Source organism: Camelus ferus, chromosome X (genome assembly GCF_009834535.1).
Source record: "Camelus ferus isolate YT-003-E chromosome X, BCGSAC_Cfer_1.0, whole genome shotgun sequence".
NCBI classification, from domain to species: domain Eukaryota; kingdom Metazoa; phylum Chordata; class Mammalia; order Artiodactyla; family Camelidae; genus Camelus; species Camelus ferus.
In genome coordinates, this window is record NC_045732.1 from 91,358,981 (window position 1) to 91,384,521 (window position 25,541).

Consider the following 25,541-nt stretch of genomic DNA (forward strand, 5'->3'; position numbering starts at 1 on the left):
ACTTTGTTTTCTACGTCTGAGAGTCTGTTTCTGTTTTGTATATAGATACATTTGTATTATTTTTAGATTCCACATATAAGTGCCATCAAGGGGAGAGGGAGGGACAAATTAGAGGTATAGGATTAACAGGTATAAACTACCATATATAAAATAGATAAGCAACAGGATTTACTGTATAATACAGGAAGTTACATTCAATATCATATAATAACCTTTAATAAAATATAATCTGAAAAAATAACTGAATCACTTTGTTGTATACCTGAAACTAAGACAATATTGTAAATCAACTATACGGCAATCAATCAATCAATCAATGCAACTTGTCTGCTCTAAGGAAAAAAAGAATACATGATGAGGTCTCATCATAAGGAAAATTTTTTTCTATTTCTTTAATGTTGTATCTATATGAGGTAATGGATGGCCACTAAACTTACTGTGGTAATCATTTCATGATGTATATAAGTCAAATCATTATGCTGTACACCTTAAACTTATACAGTCCTGTATTTTAATTATATCTCAATAAAACTGGAAGGAAAAATATCAGTTAAAAAAGTGTCAGCAAGGATGTGGAGAAATTGGAACTTATACTCTGTTTGTGGAAATAGAGAATGGTGCAGCCACTATGAAAAAACATACGGAAGTTCCTTCAAAAATTTAAAATAGATATATTGACATATTTTTTATATATACATATATATTTGGTATGATATATTTACATATATATGTAAAACATTATTCAGCCTTAAAAAAGAAGGAAAGCCTACTATTTGTGACAATATAGATGAACATAGAGGACATTATACTAAGTGAAAAAGCAAAACACAGGTAGACAAATATTGCATGATTCCATTTATATGAGGTATCTAAAATAGTCAAACTCACATAAGCAGAGAGGAGAATGGTTTGCCAGGGGCTAGGGAGAGGAGGAAATGGGAGTTGTTTTATAGGTATAGTTTTAGTTTTAGGATGAGTAAGTTCTAGACTTACAACATAGTGCCTATAGTTAAAAATACAGTATTGTGCATTGTAAAATATGTTGAGGATAGATTTCATATTAAATGTTCTTAACACACATACACACATGAAAAGCCACAAAAGAACACAAGGAAATTTTTGGAGGTGATGTATACGTTCAGTGCCTTGATTATGGAAATGGTATCATGGGTATATGTCTATGTCCAAACTCATCAAAATGTATACATTAAATACATTGAAATTTTTTATCAATTACACATAAGTAAAACTTCTTTTTAAAAAAACAGAAGGGACACTGCTTATGATTTCTGTCCCTTTAATTAGGAAAATAAACTTTTCCATAAGTCAAAGCATATTTCTTTTTGTGCCTCACTGATGAAAAAGCACCTGAGAAAAGTAGTGTTAGCTTTTAGAGTCTATATTTTGAGAAGGATAAGGAAAAGTGGTGCTTAAAATGTTCTGGGTTAATCAATCAACAGTATTTGCTACAGCAGGAGTTCTCTAAAATTAGTATCATTATTAAAGAACTTATCTAAAAATGTTTGACAAATTATTGTCTCAACACTCAATCCAGCTACTAATAATTATAAGCCTCCTTCAAGTGTCTAAGTAAGCAACAGTAAGTGGATCGTGTATGGAACAATATATATAGGAATTATATAAACCAGAATGTTCATAGAATTAAAAGCTTAATCAGATAGCAATAACACTGACACTGAGTGAACAGAAACTCCACACAAAGTCAAAATAGGACTACTACTAGTAAAATCAACTCTGACACAGGCCAACTGAAATCCTAACATACATCTCTGAACCATGCTCTGGCTGCAGAATGAGGTATAACACGGGCCACTGACCTACCTCCACAGCATTCCAGATACGAGCAAAGACAGAGCCCTGACGCTGACTAAAGTCAGAAACCACACCTTAGACTTACTTTGGCCCAACATGCATCCCCGATTCTGTTCCTATTCATAGTGGAAATCCTGGCCACATACTATACTCTAATATCGTCCATATATGAAATGCTAACTTCACTCTGAAACAAAACTAGGGCAAATCACAGGTAATATCTTAACATGGCAACAGACTGAATATTAAACTTAGACACTTACTGTGCATTAACACTAGTTACAGACCAAGGCCTAATGCTGGACCAAGAATAAACTTTAACCATGAACACTAATTAAAACTTCACCTGGTAAAACAGTGAACATAGTCCTTTTGAACCATAGTTCAAATTCTTATGTAGCCTTTCCCCACGCCACACAATCAGTATGAACTGTAATCTCGACTAACCTTTGATTGATTCCCAAACCTAGAAATGAAAGTGATTCCAACACTGGCCAAAGAGTAACATCAAACCTTGAGCAGAGCCCTAACTCTGGATTTGGTCTTTCTAAGGCTGTTCCACAGACTGAGCGTTAGCACTGATCTCAGAATAAGGCCTCTCTTATATAAACTCAATCCTAATACTGGCCAAAATTTGAACCCAAATTGACTTCACAATGAGTATAATCCAGGCCACACTGGACCAAAGGCAGCCTCAGTGAGCTTTTACACAAGTCAGAAATTTGCTGATCCTTGTTACAGAATGAACCATGGCTATAACAGTGGAGCCAAACATTGATAATGGCTGAGCTCTAAATTTGGTTCCATGGTGCTCTAACCATGGATCCACACTGACTTGTAAAGATAGCAACAGATTGACTAAGACAATCTAAACCAAAGATTGAAGCCAAACACATTCCACATTATAAACCTGAACCCTGACCATGACTTCAGCTATACACTGGTTCTTAAGACTTAACCTTGGCCTACTAACATACACATCCCAAAAAGCTTTGTAGAAATATTGTCACTGCTATATATTTTCATTATTAATCGTATTTATTGATTATTTCTTTCTACTAAACTCCAAAGGGAAGGAATGTTGTCTGTTTTTTTTCTCCCCTCCTCCTCTATTCTCAAGTATGCATGGAATAGAGGTGCATGGAATGTTGTAGGTACTCAATAAATATTTGTTTACTGGATGAATGAGTAGTACTTGTTATTCTTTTGTCTTCTTATTTGACCTCTCTGTACAGTATTCCAGTGATTATACTTTGTTTTCTGTTGGTTCATCTATTAGGCCATTTCTTCTCAGCTTCTTTTGAAGAATCTCTTCCTCTACATACTTGAATATCGTTCTTTTCTAGGGTTCCGTACTAATCTTCATCCCTTTAAAAATTACCATTCTGAACTCCCTCTATATGACATTTAATTCATATTTACTTATTTAATTACCATCTATTACTGATGTCTCCCAAATGTTTCATTCCAACCCAGACCTCTCTCCTCTGTTTCAGACCCACCTTTCTTTGCAGCCTATCAGGCATCTCCACACAAATGTTCCACCGACTCCTCAAATTTTTAAATGTCCCAAACTGAGTTCCTCCTATCCTTCACAAACTCACTACTCTCCCTGGGTTCCCTATCTTAACAAATTACTACCATTCACTCTTCCACATCAGAACTTGGAAGTCACATTGTACGCCTTCCTTTCCTCCCCTTTCCATATCCAAATTATCATCAAATCCATCTTATCATATCATTTCCTTGCTTAAAGTTCTTTGATGGTTCTTTATTGCTTTCAGGTTATATTTTGAACTCATTAGAATGGCCCACTATTCCTGTTCAATCTAGTTCCTGCAGTAGAGAACTTTTTTGTTTGTTTGTTTCCTGCACTCTCTCACATCCTTATTTCTCTGTATGGAATATGATTAACCTCCCTCTCCCAAATCTGACAAATATCTTACTGGTTCTTCAAGCATCATCATTCAAGCATTGCTTTCTCCATAAGTGGAATGAGTTCTTTCTCTTTTACGGTCCTACAGAACTCTATATAGAACTTTTTAGAGCACACTAGCTTCCTTCTTAGATTCTGAACTACTTGAGAGGAGCGACTACTTTCCAATTCTGTAACAATTGAGTCTAAACCAGTACCTTGCACAAAGCAGTTTGCTAAATAATTTACTGAATCTATTAAGTCCTCTTTTTCCTTCACATCACTTTTTTAAATGTTAGGCAATTACCTTAGCAAAACGTAATTCCTCTTTCTTTCCCTTCATTCCATTTGTGAGTCAAAAAGTTGTCCTTATCAGTAAAATTGTAGTAACCCAACTGTAACGATCCATTCAGCTATAAGGATTCTTCTCTAGCAAAGAAAAGAAAAGTCAAAAGTTAGGAGTGAAATTAGCCTTAATAAACAACCACTTTTTTCAACCTTTTAATCACCTGAAAGTGCTTAGGTGTTCTCACGTATTTCTTTATCCTCCTCTTTTAATGTATTTTTTACTAAAAAGATAGTTTCTTAAAGAAACATAGTTATTTCTTATTATTCAAGTTGTACTGTCTATCTGTTTTAAACTGCTGCATTACACCAATGACTGTGGCCACTGTTCTTTATAGCAACAATGCGGCTTCATCATGTGTTAAACAGGTTTTTTCTGGGCTGGCTTCAATCACATTTCTATGCCTGTTGTGACACCATTTCAAAAGAAAAAGATGATTCCTAATAAGAAACAAAATACACATTTTTCCCAGAACCTTAAAGTGATTCTAATGCAGATGATTCACACAGAACACACTCTGACAATTTTAGAGGACTAGTTAAAATTCTAAGCCTCTCAGAACATAACATTTTTTTAAAAGCCACTAAATCAAAACTCAATGAGAATTTCAAATCACGATATAACGTGCTTCCCCCCCAAATTCTAATCGTTTAAGCAACAGTAAAATCAATCTAGAACCTTCATCTGCCCCCACAAGCACAACCCCATACCCCAAGAAGGGAGATTCTTTAAGACAGCACACTCCAAACTACAACATCCAGAATACCCTCCTCGAGCCGAAACTCTGGGGACAATAGGAACTGGGCGAGGGGGCTGCGTTGGGGGAAGGGAAGCGGTGGGGGGGAAGGGAGGGCGAGAGGGGAGGAATTGTGGGTATTAAAAAGTAATGTCTCGACTCCATCTCCCACAATCCTCTGTCTTCACTTGAGTCTCTCCCCCAATGCCAACAGTGGATTCCACTCCCCCACCCCCAGGAAGAACAGCCCCCAGCGACCTCAAACTACATTTCCCATGAGGACAAGGGTCGGGCCTCCGGCTTCTCTGGTGAACGATAGCCAATAGGAGACGCCGCAGCGGCCACGGTGTAGGGGAGAGCCCAGCCTCCCGCCGGGCGCCGGGCCTAAGCCGGCAGCGCCAGGCGGGAAGTTCGGAAGACAGTCGCTCAGCTTGGGGCGCCGCCAGGCCACAGCCCGTCCGGAAGCTGCCGCGTCGCCCCGATTTTCCGCGGCTCTATAAGGAGTAGCGCTTCGGTAGCCGGGGAGCTGGAGGTCAGAGAGGCAGAAAGCCTGAGCGGCTGCGGCTGGGGACTGTGGGACTGAGAGGCCTAGGGAGGAGGGTGCTTCCGGGGCCGCGAGCCTCAGCCCTGACTCCGCCCAGCTCCGCCTCCGCGGGAGAAGGGGTGTTGGGCCCCGAGTCCGGGTGGGTTTCCGAGCTCGCCGCGCCTGTTCCCTGGAGCCTCGGGAGCGCGTTCTTTTTTCCCTTTTTTCTGAAATCTGCCCGCTGTGTTTTTCCTCACGAAGCCACCCCGTGTCCCCCATTCTGGCCTTGTGCCTCCTCAGACGTCTGAAGTTAGGGTTCTCAACCAGGGTCTTCCCTAGTGTCTGGACTCGCATTACTGTTCAGAGGAATTGGGTGATCTTCTTCCTCGCTTTTCTCAATTTACATTTCAGGTCTGGGCGCACACCCCTCCCAATGCACGCACTCCTCATTTCCCTTGGGAGCCTGGGAATTCCTTGCCACGTCCCAGGCGTGACTTTCTGTCAACTTTTTATTTTCTGCCTCCTTGATCAAGATCGTCCCCATCTCTTGACTGGCCCCTCCAGCTACTTGCCCCTTCCCCTGCCACGTCTCTGGAGTGGAAAGGGTTTCCCCTCTATTTTCTGAAGGGATGGGGAACAGATGAGGGAAGAAATCTCCCTTTTGAGAAATATGTATTTAAGGTTCAGTGCAGTTTTCTGGTGAGAACAAAAGTCAAGTTAGACCTATTTTTAAAAACCTAGCGCTTTAGGGCTTTCCGGCAAGCATTGATGTTAACAAATATTTAGGGGGTACACCAACTACAGAATAAAGTAGACCGTGCAAAACACGGCTGTCTTATTTTGTTATCACAAACGCGTTCAAAAAGTGCTTAAGGGTTAGTGGAAGGGGATACTGATAGGGTGGGGGGGGGGGTTGATCTATGGAAAGTTAAACCTAACCCTGAAAATGCTGAAGGCTTGAAACTCATCTAGCTTCCAGACCAATCCTGGTAGGCTCTGGGAAGAAGAATTTTAATTTGGGTTTCAAAGGAGTGAAGGGGATTTGGAAAAAGGTGGATAGAAGAGGGAGCACTTGTATAACAGGTGGGCTTCCCTGACTGGAGTAAAACGTGTCAGCCGAGATAGATTGGGAAAGAAATACTGTTGAAAAGCTTGGGATCATAATAATAGGACACTTAAAAGTATTCACATAGTTTGGATATTATTCTGTATCAAATAAAGTTAAAAACAAAAAAAATTAAGATTGGGTGATTTTTGTTTTTTCATCCTAGGGGAACCTGATTTGAGATCAATTCTTGGAGAACACAAAGAAGTGTGGTGGTATGTTCCAGGTGTGAGTTTAATTTAAACCCAAGAAGAATTTTGTCTTCTAGACTGTTTTGTTTGTGGCTATTCTGAGCTACACTTTATAGTTGTCATTTTTAAAGCCTGGTGATATAAATTCATTTTCTTAAGAAATGCATTTGCTATCCTTGTGTATCATAGTATCTGAGTTGTAGTCATTTCATTGGGCAACAATAATGATTGCTATTTATTGAGCCCGTATAATGCTCCAGGCTCTATCATAAGCACTTTGTTGAATTATCCTGAGTCTTATGAAGTAGGTACTATTCTTCCCATTTTTCTAGAAGAGGAAACTAAAAAAGAGAAGTTAAACAACCTACCTAAAGTCATATGGATTGTAAGAAGTTGAGTTGGGGTTTGGGTGTATAGATTTCTGAATCCAGAGCCCATGCTCTCTCCACCATGGTTTGCTGGTCCTGCTGTTCACTTTTGTTCTTGACTTTCCATTTGTAGTAAGGAGAGATTATTGTGAGAGATACTTGATCGTCTTGGCAAAACCCCAAATGATTCACTTTTAGTTTCTACGTCAGTATGTGTCTGCTGTAAAGTAGCTGCCAAAACCAAATTAGCTTACCTGGTATTGCAGCCATAGCTAACTGAGTCTGTCAAAACTATAGTCAGCATCACTATATCTAAATTAGATGATTCTCTTTATAAAACATGTCATACCTCTAAGCTGTTTGGACCTGGACAGTACTTTGGGTTTTATTTTAACCATTATTTTAAGTGACCTTCAGGGGCACTTGGTCTTCTCCATGACCTTTGCTCCACGTGAAGTATTGGGAATATAACAGAGTACATGGTATGAGCTCTCCCTAAGTTTAGTTTCGGTGATAGATGCCCATCATTTTGAAATAATGTAGTAGTTAGTATAACAGAGACAGGTGCAAAGTGCTATGGGAGGATGAAGGAAGGAGCAACTAACTTTAAGGGAGAGTCAGGAGGAAGGCTTTTGTGAGTAGCTGACATGACAGATAGGTCTTGAAGGATAATGAGTTTGCCAGGGAGAGAAGAGTAGAGGGGAGGCATTGCAGGTGGAGGGAGCAGCCTGTGAAAGACATGGGATTTTACAAGAGCAAGGCATCTCCATTCAGTGTTGAAGAATTCAGCATGGCTGGGCTACAGATTGTTTGGGAAAAGGAAGGTATAATGGTGGAAGAGTCTGGAAAGATAGGTCGGAGCTGATTTGTGCAGAACTTTGAACACAACGATAAGAAATTTGGATGTGCTCAGGTAAGCCAGTGTTTTTCACAATGTAGGGCATCTACCACTGGTAGTTATGTTGTTCTCCCACAAACATTTAAAGTTTTATTTATTATATTTTCTAATGTGGCTTATAAACATAAAACTGAATTACATCATCAAATCTAAGGTCACTTAGGATATGGCTTAGTGAAAATATAAAGTTAACCAGTTTTAAGTTGATTTTAAGAGAAATATTAAGTAATAGTACCCATGGTGTGTGAATATGGAAAAATCAGCAAGACTACTCAAATGACTGACATCTGGAAAGTACTACTTGTAAGCAGTAAAAAAAAAACATTAAAATATTTTAAAAGAGGGGTGCTGCGATCAGGTTTTCATTTTAGGATGCACCGGAAGGGGACATGACCAGTTAGGAGGCTAGTACTCCATTCTACAGAGAGAGAATTGGGACTTGAGGGAGCAACATATGAGAGGAGGGAACAGAGTTGAAAGACATTTAGGAGGTAGAATTTGTAGGACTTGGTAGACTTGAATATTATTATTTTATCAGTGTTATTTGAATAGTTTTTAAAAGCTTGTATGCCACTTGCCTGCTACCCTTTTTGTGCAAAAATGAGCGTATCATTGCCTAAATCAGGCTATGTACATATATATATCCATTAAGGTAGCAGTGGAGGCTCTTGTCATGAATGGGTTTAGATTACATATGAGCATCCTCATGGCCTTACTGAGTGTCCTTGAGAGCAGTGGCACAAATATACGAGGAGTATGATTTGATCTGTGATCCTTAGCTATCTGAGAAACTCCTTTAAGACTCAGCTCAAATATCAACACCTCTGTGAAGCCTTTCCTGCAACTCCCCCTCCCTCGACCACACCCACATGCATGCACACACGAAGCAGTATTCCACAGGACCCTGCACTTACCTCTCTTCTAGCCTGTACCACATCATAATGTATTGGTCTGTGGATGTGTCTGTCTCTCCCCTAGACTGCGAGCTCCTTGAGGGCAGGGACCAGGTTTCATTTATCTCAACACTCAAAGCATCCAGAAAGGTACATGGTAGACATCTAATAAGTGGTGATTGGATGAAAAGAATACATCAGCATATTCACATTAATATAATTCTGGATCTTGGTATCACAGAGTATCAAATGCTACAAAAAGATTAGCTATTTGCTACATTTGCTCCTTTTGCAGAGTAAAGCAGTAAATTCAAGTGACCTGGGTATATAACTTCACTAGAAGTTTCTTTTATTTTATTTTTTTTCATTTTTGTCCACTCTCTTCTGGTTGCCTTTTCTCTTTTTTCTCATTTGTTCACCCAGCCACCTGTTCCTTAGGCCTGCCCATTGCTTTGTTCCTCCTGACAGAGTTCACATTGCTCCTGCCCTGATACTTTGCCAAGGATCCATCCCTCTTCTCCACCCACCAAATCCAGTTGACTGCATCTTTGAAATCACTCTGAAATGGGTCTCCTCCTCACATAGACACTGCTAGTGGGACTGTAATTTGATATAGCCCTTCTGGAAAGAATTTGTCAATATGTATCAAAAAATCTTAAAATTGAACATAGCTTTCAACCTTCAACTTCTAGGGCTCTATGCTGAGGAAACGAATGTGATGTTTCTAAAAATTTGGCTCCCAGGATGTCTATCCCAGAATTGTTTATAATAACTAAAGCAAAAAAAAAAAAAAGAAAGAAAGAAAGAAAGAAAGGAAGAAAAAGAGAAAAATAACATTTTAAATGTCCAATACTAGAGGTTTGAATTAAATCAATTATGGGACATCTGTGGATTACTAAGTAACCATGTAAACTGATGTTACCAAAAATATTTAATGATGTGAAAAGAAGTTTATGATATATTAAGAGAAAATTCAGGTTATAAAGCTGACAGATCCCAGTTTGAACACACACACACACACACACACACACAAATATATATCGTATATGCACCCCCCACACACCTGTGTGCACATATATAGGAAAAGTCCTGTAATGTTTAACAAAAAAAATTATTAATAGAGTTTTCCTATGAAGAGAAAGATTACATGAGTTCTACTTTTACCTTTTTCCCTATTTTTCATAATCCTCCATAATGATATATTTGTACATTTTTCAAAGTTACTAAAAATGTTTCCCCTGTCCATCCCTATTACCATTGCCTTAGTCTGGAGCACACCTACCCAGAACACACATATACCTTCTACCCAGGGTTACTACTACCTCCAGCCTGCCTCCCTACCAATCCTTTCTTCAACAATGCTGACAGAATAAATGATGTTTCCTAATCCCAAGTCTAGAGCTATCTAGCTGTATATAAAATAATTCAAAGGCTGCCCTTTGTCCTTGAGATAAAATCCAAATTTCTTAGACTGCTTTATAAAACCTTTGAAAATCAGCTTCTTGCTTTTCTTTCCAGCGTCACTTTTTCCTCCAACAATTTACTTTTTCTAAGAGTCTTAGGCCAGTGCCTGGCACATAATAGGTGTCTAATGCTAACCAAGTATCGATGTGGATTGTATGGGTTAACTATTGTGTTCCAGGCAATCCACCAGTGCTTCATTTCATCCTCAGAGTAAAAATGTTAAATACATACAATAGTTACCCCTATTTTACAGATGAGGAAAAGTAAAATAAATAAAAATGGGAAGAAAAGTAACCATAATAAAGAACATTTTTTAAAGAGAAAATCAATTCCCCCCACCCCCACCATAATACAGCTCTCTTCATTTTCCTGCAGCCCCTGCCAGTCTTTGTCAGTACGCACACAGACTTTGTTCATTCCCTTGGGCAAATTGTAAGTGACCACAGCATAGCAAGAACAGTCCAGACCGGCATGATCTCACCATGTCACGGTTCACATTGTGTTAATGTACAGAAATCTTTCCTTTGTATATATAACACTTCATGCAGGAGAAACAGAAGAGGTCCAATTGCTCTGTTTTTCTTTCTGTTTTGAAATTTTATGTCTTTTGGGATGGGGATGTCAGCAGAGAGCTACAGAATACTGTGATAGAATCGAATGTACAAGAAACAATGTGTCTCATGGGAGCCAATGTCATTGGTTAATTTATTTTTTTAAATGTCATGTAGATATATTTTCTAGCGATCTGTCCCCAGGGAGGACCTTGGTTGAATTCAACTGTTAATCCTATTTACAGAATGCAGCCCATGCGTGCACCATATTCTTGATTGTTAAGTGATCTTAGACATACGTAGTGGATTACCATAATGACATACAATCAGGTGAATATAAGATATCTGATTTTCTCTACAAAAATGTATCAGTGTTCATGTTGTCATTCAGGATTCTGCCTTGTGGTCTTTCCTTCATTTTACTTACAAACAATACCCATTGTACAAAAATGGATGCTCTTTAAAGGATAGAAATCCTAAGCATGAATTATCTGAATAAAATATTGTCACCTTGTAAGGAATTCTCACTGTTAAATACTCTAGGAAAAAGAATGTATAGTTCTCCTGCTCCAAGATCAAATAAGTTGAACATAGAAATTACAGATTTAGTTTTAATTCATTTGATGAATTATTGTGGGTTTACTGTATGCAAAGCACTCCACTAGAAACTGCAGTAGATACTTACAAATATCCCCCTTTTAATGCCTTCCAGACAGACACAGAGAGATCTGGTGTACATATAAGAATGAGTGTGCAAGAGCAAATGGAAGGAAGAGAAGGTTTTCAATAAGCAGGCACATATAAATGAAAATTTACTCTACTGAAAATTGGGATACCTGCCAGTAGGGATTTATTCTTTTTTTCTCCCTCTGTCTCTTTCCTCTGTTCGATATATGGGCAAAAATGAGCTACCAGATAGCTGATAAGCAAATCATCTACTTCTCTGTTTATAAACAGTTTGAGAGAAGGAACAGTGACTTTTCTGTACGTCCAGCCCTGCACAAACCTGCTGGTGATGTTGTGAGAGTTATGACTATGTCAGCTTTTCCAGGGTTTCTGTCTCTGCTGTGGAGATTTGGCAGACACCTCAGACAAATTTTATGTCTCTTAAATCTTCCTCAAGTTAGGCTTGGCTCTTAGATTTATATGTACCAAAAAAAAAAAAAAGCCAAGTGTTTACCAGTTTGACATTTTTGAAGATCAAAACAGACTCCCTTTTTTAAAAAAAAAATTCAGCATACACCTCAGTTTAGTCTACAGAAAGAGCTAATTACTTTTGCTGTTTGTTTAAACAGCTGAAATGTTTACTTTCCAGAAGTGGCAACAGATCATATGTCTAAAGATTTGTATTCCAGACCTCACTATTGCTTCCTCTTTTCCTTGCCTGCAAAGTATAAAGTTTTGCTAAAGTCTTCATTGTCCTTTTTTGCCTTTACTGATACATACTATAAAACAATTTAGGGTGGAAGGTGTGATGAAAGATATTGGCAATCTAGGAGAAAAGTTAAAGATCATTTTTATTAGCTCTGCCCTGCCCCCCATTTTTGGCTCTCAGTTTTTCAGTGGTCCCTTAAGCACAATAATGACAGGTAAGAATAGGAACTGGAGAACTTTCCGTGACTACCCACTAACAAGGCTTGTCCAAGTGTATCTGTAGGCAGAGCACAAATGAGAGTTTGGCTATAATTCAGAAGAGTTGAAACACTGTGTAGAGAATGTTACATAAACAATATCGCTGCAGTGGTGAACTGTGAACGATAACTATGGGGAAATCCCCAGTAAGGGCCCTTCTCATCTGCTCCAGCTGCTCTCTTCAGCCAGCAACAATTGCCAGTAAGAGCTCCCTGGGGTAGAAGCTGTCCTCTAGTAAGGCCCCATAATATGTCCTCCTACCATTTCTTCTTCAGTCAAGTCCTCAAACACACTTCAGTAGGATTACTTTGGTCACATAATATTCTAATTTTCACCTTTCAAGAGATGCTGAGTTTGAATTCAAGGAGCACTGGGTATTCAAGCTCATTTATTCAATAGACATTTAAGCACATATGCAGGACCAGACCTTATGCCAAGTGCTAGGAATACAATGATGAATTAAGAGTAGTCCCTGCCTGCCCTTAAGGAGCTCACAGTCAAGTTGGGAAGATAGGCACCCAAACCAATAATTATATTACAATGGGAAAGATGTTCAGAGAAAGAGCTATGTTATAAGGTACCCTGGAGGCATGATGGAAGAAATTACTGCTAGGGGTGGGCTACTTACAGATCAGAGTCTAACTATGCTGAATCACAAAGGATGAGTGGGCATTGCCTAGAATCTAGGTGGACAAAGAGGTGGTGGGCAAGGATTCCAGGAAGAGGGAACACTAACACATGCAAAGTAGTCACATGTGTAAAAACAGATAGTTCAGAAAAATGTAAGGTATTGTGTGTGAACTACTGGGGGTGTGGGAGAGGAGACAGGATAAGAATCTAGAAAGGTATCCTGTGGCCAGTTGGTGAAGCCTGCTTGCTAAAGAGCTTAGCCTTGATCCTATAGGTGGGGGTGAGCCAGCACAGAGTTTTAAATGGAGAGTAACATGATTGGATTGGAGGATGGGCTTTATGGGGGGAAAAAAAAAACAGAAACAGAGAAAAGTCCACCTTTTGATTTGGCAGTCTGAGAGGCCTTCCCTAATCGCTTGCTGGCTATTCAGGAATGCGGTCTCTGCTAGGTTTTTATTCAATATACAAAGATCACTTTGAACAGTTGTTTCCTTCTACACACAGGGCATAACTTCCTGTACTCCTTCACATGTTACTTAGCTAAATATTCATTCTTTCCAATTCAAGTCAATGATCCTAATAGTAATTGAGGCTTGTTTATCATGAATGAAATCAGAGTTTCAAAGCATAACTGCTAGTTTAAGAAACTGTATGAGGTTTATTTATTGCTTACTGAGTCAGTGGGGCTGAGGTGAGTGCTGGTCAACTCCCCTTGTGGGACTGAGGGTAGAAAAGGGACAGACGCTGAAGAGATGGCTGTTGAGAAAAATGGGCAGCATCCAGAATGTTGGAAATCCCTAAAGGCCACATCCAAATAAGGGAAGTAGATATAAGGGCCAGAAATACATGAATATAAAACAAATGCACATTGAAGGTAACTGTGCCCAAATTGTACTATCTAGCCAATAGTTTTTAGAGCACGTGCTTTCCTTGATTCAGATACTGTAAATGGATGAAGTCCAAACTCTTTAGCCTGCCATTCAATACTTTCTGCAGTACTGATTGGCTCCAGTCTACCTTTCTAATCTTCATACATCTGTCTTACAGAACTTCTCTGGGCAGCCAGTTACCCTTTCAGACACTGCTTTGGCATTCCCTCACCTACACTGTGAGCCCTCTCAGGGCAGCGACTATGTTTTTTTACCTCTTTGAATCCCCCACAGTGCCTAGCATAGTGTCTTGCATGTAGTAGGCACCCAAGTATATGTACGGTTTGATTATCCCCTGCTCATTCTTTCCAAATTTTCTGCTGCTATTGACCTAATACCCTCTCTACTAAAAATGGCAACTGAGACACTAGGTAAAAGGGGTCGGTATTCAACAAACTATCTTTTAAGGTTTTATTTTGAAATAATTTTAAATATAGAACAATTAAGAGAATCATATAAGGACTCATATACCATTCACTTAGATTCACCAATTTTTAACATTTTGCCCTATTTTATTTATGCTTCTCTCTATATATTCTCTTTATATATTCTCTATATAAATATGGTTATTTTGTTCTGAAACATATGAGGTTGGAAAAGCTATACTCCTTACCCCTCTCCTTTTTCCCTCAACTTCTTATGATGAAAAAATTTAAATACACAGAAAAGTTGAAAGAATTGTACAGTGAATACCCATATACCTACCATTTAGATTCTATAATTAACACTGTATTCCATTTGCTTTATCACCTATTCATCCCTCTTTTTATGCATTTCAAATTAACTTGCCAACAACTGTATAATTCTAAATTCTTCACTATGCATATTGTTAACTAGATGAACAAACTATTTTGTGCCCTGAAATCAAACAAATCATCCAATTATACCTGCATTTACTTTGTTGCCAAAACTCTGGTCTACCTGTGGATCTTAGATTTGTTTGGCTGTGGGACACATGTCTCTTTGATTAACTTTTGGATGCCCCTCCACTTTTCCTAGTGCAGTACCAGACACACATTCCATAGATACCACTTGATGCTGATGAGCAGAGACAGAGCTAGAGCCAGGGGAAGAATCACAATAAAACTAGAATAAACTGAGGGAGATGGGGAGTATATGCAAAGAGGGCCATGAGTGAATGAAAGAGAAGCTGGAGCTTGAAGAATAGTGGAATGTTGGGGGCCTTAGACTACCTCGTACTTCCAGCAGTACTCTTATCTGCTAATTTCCAACCCTCTTTTTAGAAGATTCCAGGAAACTAAGGGACAATTGCTGTTCAGCAGAGCACATGACAAGTCTCCTTGCTACTACTTAGGCACCACCAATTAGTATAATCATGTTGCTTCATGAATATGCTAATCTACTGCAAGATGCAGCTTAGTTTTAGAGGGTATGGGTGGGCCACTGAAAACCTCTTTCAAACTAAATCTTTGCTACAGGCCAAAGAGCACTTGAGTTCAATGAATCCTAGTTTCCTTTCTCTTTATGACCTTTCCTTTCTTGCTCTGTTGCTTATGAATACAAGTATAGCTATAATATGTATTTATTGAGTAATTATTTTATGCCAAGCACTGTACTAATTGCTATCACATCATAAACACTTTCCAGCAACCCAATGAGTAAGTACTACTACTTTTGCCATTTGCCAAATAAGAAAACTTGAGACTCAGAGTGGTTAAGTAACTTGTCCATAAACCAGAATTCAAGAAACTTGGATTTGTCTGACTCCAGAGCCCAGTGGTGTTAACCACATTGTCAGATAAACTTTTTCTAAAAAATTGTCTACCCAGTATAAATGCAAAGAGGTTTACATTCACTGTATTGACTCGGCAGGTGATTTATTCACTAAGCAAGTCCAACTGAATCACTGAATTAAGAAAGAATTCATTCATTCAGACTTTAATCATTAGACTGTTGGTATAGTAGTGGATTCACATTGCTTGAGTTCAAATCCTGGATCCGTCACTTACCAGTTGAGTGACTGCAAGCAAATCAGTTAACATCAGTAATCCTCAGTTTCCTTGCCTATAAAATAAGAATGGTAATACCTACCATATAACTATGTTGTGAGGACTAATTTGAAAAATGATATAAAGTATGAGCCATGTCTGGCATGTGATAGGTGCTCAGCATAATCTAAATCACTGTCTTCCTTCCTCCTCTTTGGGACCAGACCGCTCACCTGTAGCTTTCATTTGAGAAAAACAAACTGCTCCTGAAACATTATTTTGAAGAGAAACATTCTTAAAAGGAATACTAAGCTGACTATTCCCAAGGCTCATTTGCCCAGTGAGCAAAGACAGTTGCCCAACTCTTATGTGAAGCATATTTCAAAAAAGCTAGAAACATGAATCCTTAGGAGAATTGGGGTGGTCCATCTCTCTGCTTCCTGGAGATTAGGGCCAAATCGTGACATCGTCTATTTTGTTGCTAGACTACATTTCACAATTGGCATAGAGTATTAGACCTGGTATATTGGTCACCCCAGCCCAGCCATTTCAAGGCAAGCAGGCTGAGTCTGAAAGAGTGTAAGTGACTTGACCAAGGTCAAATTGGAAAAAATTAGGAGAATGCAGTTCTCCCAACTCCTTATTCAGTCTTATTCTATAGTTCATTGTGGACTCTCAGGCAGGTGAAACCAAGTCTTGCTGTGTGCTCTTTGCAGGAACTTGAGGTGATTGGACTCTCAGTGTTTAGTACAAGTTTGATTCAGAAAACATGAAGCTCTGTTCTGGTTCAAATTAATTCACTAGTTGTTGTTGTTTTCAAAGTATTAACATTTCTGTTTTGTTTGGGGTTTAGCAAATTAGTGTTTTTTCTCCCTATTTAGGTTCATGGTTTGGTTCAAGTTCATGGTTATTTGAAATCTTCCACTGAGATTTTTGTTTTTGACAAAAATACTCAGAATCCAAGGTGGTTAACAATAGGAATTCGTTTGAAAAGATTGGTCAGGCTTGGTGACAGCTGCTGTGAAGGAGGATTAGGGAACCACTAGTGCTTACATTCTAGAGATTGAAATCAGGATGACAGAAACATTGCAATGATTTTTGGTGTATATGTTTATGTGTGTGTTTTTATCAGGATTCTCTGATTCTTTAATTTCCATTCTTACTAATCTGGGTTGAAACTACTGCCTTCCACTCCACTTTATTGCCTTTTGGGACATGCTGTCAGTCATATTCAGGATATGACCCTCATCTTTTGATGGTGGGGAGAGAAGCTACAAAAAATCATCTTTCTTGTTCTTTTCCCTTTATTTTGAATGACCCTTCTGAGGAACTTGGGGAATATGAATTTCAAGCTTAAATGTGTGGAGAACCGTTGCAATGCCCAAAGGCAGAACAGCCTGAGTGTGAAATATATAAAGCCTTTGTTCCTTTCTTACCAGTGTGGTTTTAAAAGTCTCAGGCAAGCTTCCTTTGCCAAACCTGAAATTGGGCAGACACCTTTATTAGTGGCCAGCCATGCCACAGGAAATGCTGTGGTGGAGGGTTGCAGTGAAGATGACCCTGGAAAACTGTGTCCCACCTGCCTGGCTTTCCACATGCCAGAGGAAAGTAAGTTCTGGAGCTAGGGCTATCAATGCTTTTTCAAGCTCATGACTATTTACCTAAGCAGTTGGAAGGCTAGGATTGCAGCTGTGGTGGTAAAAGGGCCATTCCCAGTACCTCAAAAGACAAGTACTTTCTAGGAGATGAGGTTTTGGATGACTCCAGCAAGTGTTTCTCTGCTTAGAAAAAAAGCTCTCACTTTAGATTCTTTCACTCTCCTTCCCTCCCTTCTCTTCTTCTCTCCTCTCCTCCATACCCTCTCCTCCCCTTCCACCTTTTAATGGCTCACTTGCTCATTTACCTAACTCTTTGTGATAGAGATTATCCATTTAACCCATTGATTTAACATAGATTTTGGATACATATTTTACTGAAATTTTCAGTTTTGGCAATGACATTCAAGGGTCAATTAGAAAAAAAGTTTTCCTTCTCACAGGAAGTGGGCTGGGCACTTGTTTGAGGACACAGATGGTATTGGAGGGGGCCAAGGGGAGCTGGCATCTGATATTTCTGCTGTAACTCCCACCTTTCTTTTGGCTGCTTCAGATTTGGCCCATGTTGACAGACACACACTTGGGAAACCACCATACAGATGGAAATCAGGACATGTGGGATTTGGCTGAACCAAAGGTCCCCAAACATTGCCTGGATCATTAAGTGCCCCAGGTGTGGCCACCCCAGGACTTCATGTGCTAAAATTGTGTCCCAGCTGAAGCCAGCTGGTCACTGTATATATAGTATCAAGGCAGCTTGGAGCCTAGTAAAGCATGACTTGTGGATTTAGATTTAGTTAAACAACGTGATCCTTTTCCACACACTGGACGGTAAAGATGTACTAGGTTAATAGAGAGATTTAACAAAAGGAGATGCTCATAGTCCAGTAGATTGCATTCCAGATGGCACATATTAGATCTTACCAAAAATATTGATAAGTATTTTCAGAAAGCAAAGAAAGCATTCAGGCTTAAGAAAGCAAAGAAAGAATTCAGAAAGCAAAGAAAGAATTCAGGCTTCAGTCTCTAATAAACTCTTGATGTATTATATATCAGATTAATTATTTTTCTTTTCAAAAAATTTCCCTTTCGTGGAATTATAAGAGCAAACAGTACTTCCTTCTAATTTTCAAATTGGAAGGATTGGATAGTGTTTCCTGAAATTGTATTGGTCCTTTCTTTTTATTTTCCTTATATGATAGAGGTTCCCCATTTCAGTCACTTAGGCAAGACTTATTTCAGGGTATAATAATAATAATACCATACAATTTTATAGCCCTTTGCAGTTTACAAAAGGGTTTTCATAAATATTATCTCATTAGCTCTTCACAGCAATCCTAGGAAGCAGTCAGAATAGGTAGAATTATGTACACTTTATAAATAAGGGAACTTAGGCTCCAAGAAGTTAAGTGACTTGTCCAGGGTAACGTAGCTAGAAAGTTGTAGAATAGGAACCTGAACCCAGGTTTCCTGATATCTAGCCCCAGTACTCCTCCAATTGTGTCATGTTTCCTTCCTGAGAGACTATCTCCTTTTTGCTCCTACTCATGATTCACTTTGAAATAAATCTTAAAAAAAATGCTTCAGTTTAGTAGATGAGTAAAACTAAAGCACTTATAGGTAAAGTGCCTTTGTAAAGGTTATATGGAGAGAGTCCTGCATGTAACTCTTAGCTTCTCACCTTGACTTTAACTGAACTATTTTTAGGTATACGGAGATAGTTTTTCAGTGTTAAATATATGTGCAAAAGTTGTGTGATCCGCTGATTATAGGTATGAAAGCTGCACCTGGGGAATGGGAATAGGGATGAAAAGTTGGCTTAAAATAATTAGCTTTTTTGCCTTTTTGTTAAGGGATATCATGTTCAATATAATTTAATTCTTTGTACTTTCTTTGCTTCTAGACTTTTAAATACAATTCTTTAGGGAAAATTAGCAAATATTCATCCTGAATGTTGATTTCTTAGGAACAAGGGCAGCTGGAGGAAAGAGAAAGCAGAGGTGTGACTTCCCATGCTCTGTAAGAGTGGGCAAGCTTCATTTTGTTTGGGACTGCGAGCTAAGATTTCTTCTAAGGCATGCAAATTGTAAAGTTCTGATTTGTCAACTGCATGCTGTTTCTTTAGGCACTGATGTATGAAATCCCGAACGAATTCTCCGATGAACATACTGCTAATTGCTTCTCCACCTGCTCTCCAACCTCCTCCACCCCACCCCCTCCACTCCCAATTCAGCCTATAAGTGTCCGTCATTGGAGATGGATGGTGACACATGCAGTAATAGCAATTCATAAAAGCCAGTTCCAGCCCTTGTCTTCAAGGCTCCTGGATTTTCCACTGCCTGCTTTTGTGTAAGTGAAGTGGATGGAAGTGCTACTGGCATCAGAATCCACCTCCCTATGCTCCGTTGCTAGAGCTCAGTTGCTCGGCTGTAGCTGAGCTAAACAGAAGCATCGGATCTGAATTGTGGCTGTTTTTTTTTTTTTTCCTCAATGGGGGGGTGGGTTAGGGGTAGTGTGTAGTGGCGGTTTGGGGTGCTTTGGCTTTTCTTTTCGTGGAGAGAAGAGGGTAAGGGGAGAATAACTCACGGTAGGATACAACGTGAAACAGTTCCCTGAAGAGTGTCACGATGTTCCTGGTACAATATACAGGTATAGTATGTTTTATTTTATCTGAAATTTTCCTTTTGTTTCAAAGTGCTTTCCTCTCTTATTTTGCCTCCAGTTCAACTGTACTAAAGGACAAATAAGATTCTAATGAGCTAAACAAAATATCTGCATAAACTATGCCTGCCCCTAGCTATAATGTATGTAGCAGATTGCTATGTAAAATCTAGGTTCTCTGTTAAATTGGTAGTCCCGATCCCTTAATTGTGCATGCTTCTCTGGTGTATTCTTGTTTTGAATTTCCCAAGTCTTATGTCTGCAACTGGTAGTATGTGATATAGCCTAGAGTGTTTGCACAAAAGACAGTGCTTTGGAAGCAAAAAACAATTTTTAAACACTTAGTATGTTGTGTTTCTCTTGAGTTTATTAACTCTTGTATTTGTTAATTGGTTGTCTAGATTTGAGATATAGTTAAGAGTAAGTAAATTTCAAATAGGAAGCATTCCAGAACACATTTGTTTGGTAAATTTATTTTTATTTCATTCTTTAACTCAGATTGATGAACATTTATATTATTGTTGTTTGTTCTCCTGGTAGAAAAAAAAAAGTGCTGAAAACAGCAAGGCTAAAAATGCCAGCTCCAAACCATCTGTAAAATATCATTGGACCAGAGTGTTCCTTAAGTATTCTCTTAAGCTTTCAGAAACATATTGGTCCATAATAACGAAGAACTTGGAGACTGATCAGGTATTGGTGAATGTTGTTTGAAAGGCTTCTTATACAGCAGCTAGACAGAAAGGATCCTTCCAAATGCAAAAACCTTGAGAAAGTTTCACTTTCTTGCTAAACAGAACAGAAGCTTAGTTCCTACAGCCACATGTTTTGATAAGTTTGATATCATTTATTGTCAAGGACTTTCACCTCCATTCTTGCTTTTTTGTCCTTAAAATATTTTGCTCCTGTGCTTAAGAGCTAAAAGATCATGTTCTGTTTTGATACGTGGTTTGACGGTTGATTTCGCTCCTCATTAATTGGACAGCATGCAGATGATGTGGAGAAGTGAGTGAGTGACAATATTTCAAGGTTACGCTGAAGAGCATACAGTGAACCTTAGTGCCTGGACCAACAGCTGCTGAATTGAATTGTCTGCAATTAAAGCAACAGCAGGTTTGTGTAGTCTCCCTGCAGCCCATTTATTTGAATTTATAGCTTCAGTTTCTTCTTTGGGTAGCGGTTGGTTTGTTTCACTAAGTGCTGGAGAGTTGTGCTTGTTGGATGTTTTCTCCATACTCTAATGCATGCTTGATTCTAGAAGAGCTGTCTCTGTACATTTTTAATGTGAGAAGTTGTCGAGTTTTTTCTCTTTGAATTAAAACCAGAGAATATCTCATTTTCTCCACTGCAAAACTAAGTAGATACATTTTCATGGAAAATATTGCTTTCTTCAATAAATAGAGGTTTCTCATGGACCTGTGTTACTGGTTTAAATTTCTGGCAGTGGAAAATGTTGGAAAATGTTATGGTACTGGAATTACTATATCTGGAAAGAAATTCTCTATGCTAATAAAAGTGTTTATGTTAAAAAACAGTGACATTATCTCCTTGCCATCTCTCAGTTCCAGGGTGACCTAATGAATAATGTCAAGGCTAACTAGGTGGCTTTTATGACTGAATTGTATTTGTATGCTAATAGTGAATACATGTTTAATTCCTTCATGATTTTACTCTATTAAAATACAACTTAAAATCACAGTATAGTTGTAGGTTGTTGACTCATTGTGGATGTAGTATAAAACATTTACACCATGATTTAATATACTTGATCAATCTTTTCTCATAACAACTCTATGTGAAGTCAGTGGTGTTGTGATCTCCATTTCAGAGCTAAGAAAACTGAGACTTAGAGGATGAGTAACTGGCCTGAAGTCTCACATCTAACAAGTTGGTAGAGCCTGAAATCATAGGTTAAATGATCTGATTCAAGAATCTGTGCTTTTTCTTACCCTTATACCAGGCTGCCTCTCAGTTGATGGATCAAGGGCAAATTTGACTTAAGCTACTAGTCAAAAAGACTAAGTTCAGTCATTTACTAAAACAAATGTGTTATTTGATAGAACCCTAGAGATTTTTTCCAAACTATTTTTAACGCAACATTTATTTTAATATGTGAGTGCTTTCCAGATTAATTTTATAGATTATATAAAGAAACATTAGTGTTTTGATTAACTTATACATCAATATGAATGAAAGTAGAGCCTTGTAAAGTTATTGGAAAATAAAATGTTACCCAATCGAAAGGTTAATGTGGAATATTTTCCTTCTAAAACAAGTTAGTTTGTTTTTCATATTCTGCTGAACAAATGTATATGATTGTTTTAATAAAAGTATGTGTATTTTAAAATATACTGGCTATGAATATGAAGGGCTATATGTTTTTAAATTTGAGTATTTTATCCACATCAACAGAAAAATATACAGCTAACTCAGTTTCACACTTATCTTTCTATTTGTCTTTATCTATCTATCTATCTATCTACCTATCTAAAAATGGATGAACTTTCTCACTTTTTAAAAATTCCCCAGTGGTTTCTCAATTTTAAACCCATTGGTTTAAAGGGGAAAAAACACACTTCCTGTCCCACTGAAGGTATACTGTTTAAAACTGCATTATCACTTCAGTATATGAACCCAGATACTTGAATAACTCATACTAGTTCTCTGGTAAAACGTTCTTTAAATCCTCTTCAGGAAACATTCTTGAAACAGTCACTCTTAGATCTTAATTTATTAAGACTGTGCCATGTACTGGGGAAAATGACTGGATGCTCACAGCATAGACCACTCTTCTTCAGCATTTGACAATGAACATTTAAGAGTGTTGTCAAGAGAATGAGTCAGGGATAGGGAAGAAGTGTTATGAACTGTTTATGAGACTTTTAGAAAGATAGTAATAGACATGTTGTCTCAGATACCATGTAATTAGAATTTATCCTTCTGTAAGATATCTTTATACTTTAACGTATCTTGAAGTAAAGCTATTCTTATATTGTTCCCTTCTAGCAAAAAGGAAAGGAAGATGATATAAAGCCCTTTGATCATTCTTTCACTTAAATGGAATTTGATACTCAAAAGAAATACAAGAGGGAACTTGAGGGAATAGGTCAGAATTAGGGGGAGGAGAACTAGGAAGACTGGGCATGTGATTGGAAGCTCCATGCTAAACTTGGTTTCGAGTGGCAAATTTCCTGTGCAGTCAGAAGCTCTGGCTAACACCCCTCACTGGGAACAAGCACTCTAAATATAAATGAAAAAGAGCTTATTAGACTTTTTAAAGAAATTTACATTATCTGATTGGTGAAAGAAAGTCTTATCTGCAAAATAATCATTTTTTCCCTGTGCTGTTTGAGGCCAAGAGTAACTGGAGATGGGGTAGGTTTCTAGGTTCTGGCTGTTTAGGAAGCTGAAGTTGTTAATCCAATAGATTTTTTTTTCCTTCAGTATACCTTGGAGTGTGTTTTAGGGAAGTGAAATGCAGGTCTTATAGATGGGAGTATAACGGCTGGTTTATACCAGCCAGTGGTGTGCCAGGGCTGACTTGTTGGCTTACTTAAGGGGAATCAGTAAAAATAATGACAAGCTTCGAAACCTTACTCATATCTGTATTTTTCCAAAAAGGACTTAAGATACTCATTATGAGTAATACTAAGGCATGCTGCCTATGCAGGACAGTGTCCCTTGGGCTGCTAAACTATACTGATCACCATCCCTTAGATATAGCCCTCACACCTTCAAGGGTTATTGAACATAGCACAATTAAGTGTGTGTTTCACTGATACATATGCATGATAATAATAGCCAACATTTACTGAGTGCTTACTATGTACCGGGCCACGTTATAAATACCTTATATGTATGAACCCATCAACCTTCGCAGCATTCCTATGAGGTAGGCAGTATTATTTCCATTTTAAGGGTAGAAAAACCAGGACCTACCAGATCACAAAATTCCTATATAGCAGAATCAGGGTTCGATTATAGGAAGTCTGTGTCCAGGGCCTATGCCCTTAACTACTCTGTGATATGTTGTATGTTTTTAAGGGCACTTCACTGAAGAAGCTGTTTTCCCACTGTTTTCCCGTAACAGATACTCCATTGTCCATAACTTCAGAAGACTTAGACAGTGTAGAGCTGTCTTCTCACCAGACTGAAGATTCTACTTTCTTTCTGACCTTCATTGCTGGTACTCTCTAGTGCCGGAGTCATGGTGGCTCACTGCATCCCCAACAGCTTCTAAACACATTGCCGCTACTCATGCTCTTTCTTCAGATTTTCAGCTTTAAAAACTCCTTTTACATTCTGTTGCTTCCCTCTTGATTCCCAGCTTTTTGCAAGAACAAACATTGTCAACCAGAGTGCAGTTTTTCTTCCATGCAGCCAAATGACCAAATCATAGCACATCTTCCCAGCATCTACTCTTTCCGCACTCCACTTTATGCCTGGCTGTTAGTGTTCTTCCTAAATGCAGATCTTATATCACTACTCTCCTGAAATACCTTCTAAAGGACTTTTTTCCCCAAATAGGTATTCAGTGCCATCCATGGTCTTGTCCCAGGTGCCCAAAATGCATTTTATACCCCCGTCTCCCACTACACAACTTTCTTTAAACTCTATTCACTAGCCACTCTAGACCACTTCTAGGTCACCAGGTATGCCCCAAATTTTCAAGCTCTTTTGCTTTTCCTCATGTTGTTCTCTACATTTTAACTGCCTTTCTTCTACGTTTCCAACTCCAGAGCCACTCAACATTTAAGGTTCAGCTGAAATGACACTTGCTACTGTATTATACTTATTTTTAGTCTCTCTTCCCCTACTAGACTGAGTTTCTTGAAGTTAAAAACTTTATTTTACTAGTCTCTTAGTACCTTGTCTAGTACCTTGTACATACTTAGCATTTATATGTAATATTAAGATCTTCAGAAACTATACCACCAAACAGTTTTCTCTTCCTGATAGCTCAAGGTTCATAACTGTTCCCAGAGCCTGATAGTTCCAGATAGCTTCTGCCCTGTATAGATATTCTGGAATATTCTATTCAAAAGATTTGTTTCTAGTGTGTCTGTCTTCTTGATTTTTCTTTCTGTATTCATCCTTCCTCAGATCTCATACTCTGAAAGCACCTTCTTTTGCCTTTGTGGAACAGTTTGCACTTTTGTAGAGAGACAAGGGCTTGCCTATGTATACATATTAATGCTTATCCATTCAAGTAAATGAATCAGAATGTGTAAACTGATCATTGGAATTTTCTGATGCATGTGTTTCTCAAAATGTGGTTGAGGGACTACCCATGTCAGCATTACCAAGGACATATATTTAAGATAC

At 38.4% G+C, this 25,541-nt stretch overlaps 1 protein-coding gene and 1 long non-coding RNA gene across 13 annotated transcripts in view; one reads left to right on the top strand and one right to left on the bottom strand.

Moving 5' to 3' along the window:
* Positions 1-5,057, bottom strand: part of LOC116662234 — a 140,762-nt gene extending 135,705 nt beyond the window's left edge. The window contains exons 1-2 of one of the 2 annotated variants that reach the window (XR_004318253.1): positions 4,805-5,057; positions 4,056-4,177 (exon numbers count right to left, since the gene is read on the bottom strand). This is a non-coding gene — a long non-coding RNA (uncharacterized LOC116662234). The remainder of the gene's footprint in view (positions 1-4,055; positions 4,178-4,804) is intronic. The other variant, XR_004318254.1, reaches the window with a different exon arrangement.
* A 108-nt stretch (positions 5,058-5,165) lies between these two features.
* ENOX2 (ecto-NOX disulfide-thiol exchanger 2) overlaps positions 5,166-25,541 on the top strand; it is a 247,505-nt gene continuing 227,129 nt past the window's right edge. For 3 of the 11 annotated variants that reach the window (XM_032475872.1, XM_032475873.1, XM_032475882.1), the window contains exons 1-3: positions 5,166-5,362; positions 6,625-6,684; positions 19,684-20,207. In XM_032475872.1, coding sequence (XP_032331763.1) covers positions 20,186-20,207 — 22 coding nt within the window. In that variant the 5' untranslated portion in view covers positions 5,166-5,362; positions 6,625-6,684; positions 19,684-20,185. Of the gene's footprint in view, positions 5,363-6,624; positions 6,685-19,683; positions 20,208-21,201; positions 21,330-25,541 lie in introns of those variants that run through there. The other 8 variants (XM_032475877.1, XM_032475878.1, XM_032475879.1 and 5 more) reach the window with 5 other exon arrangements.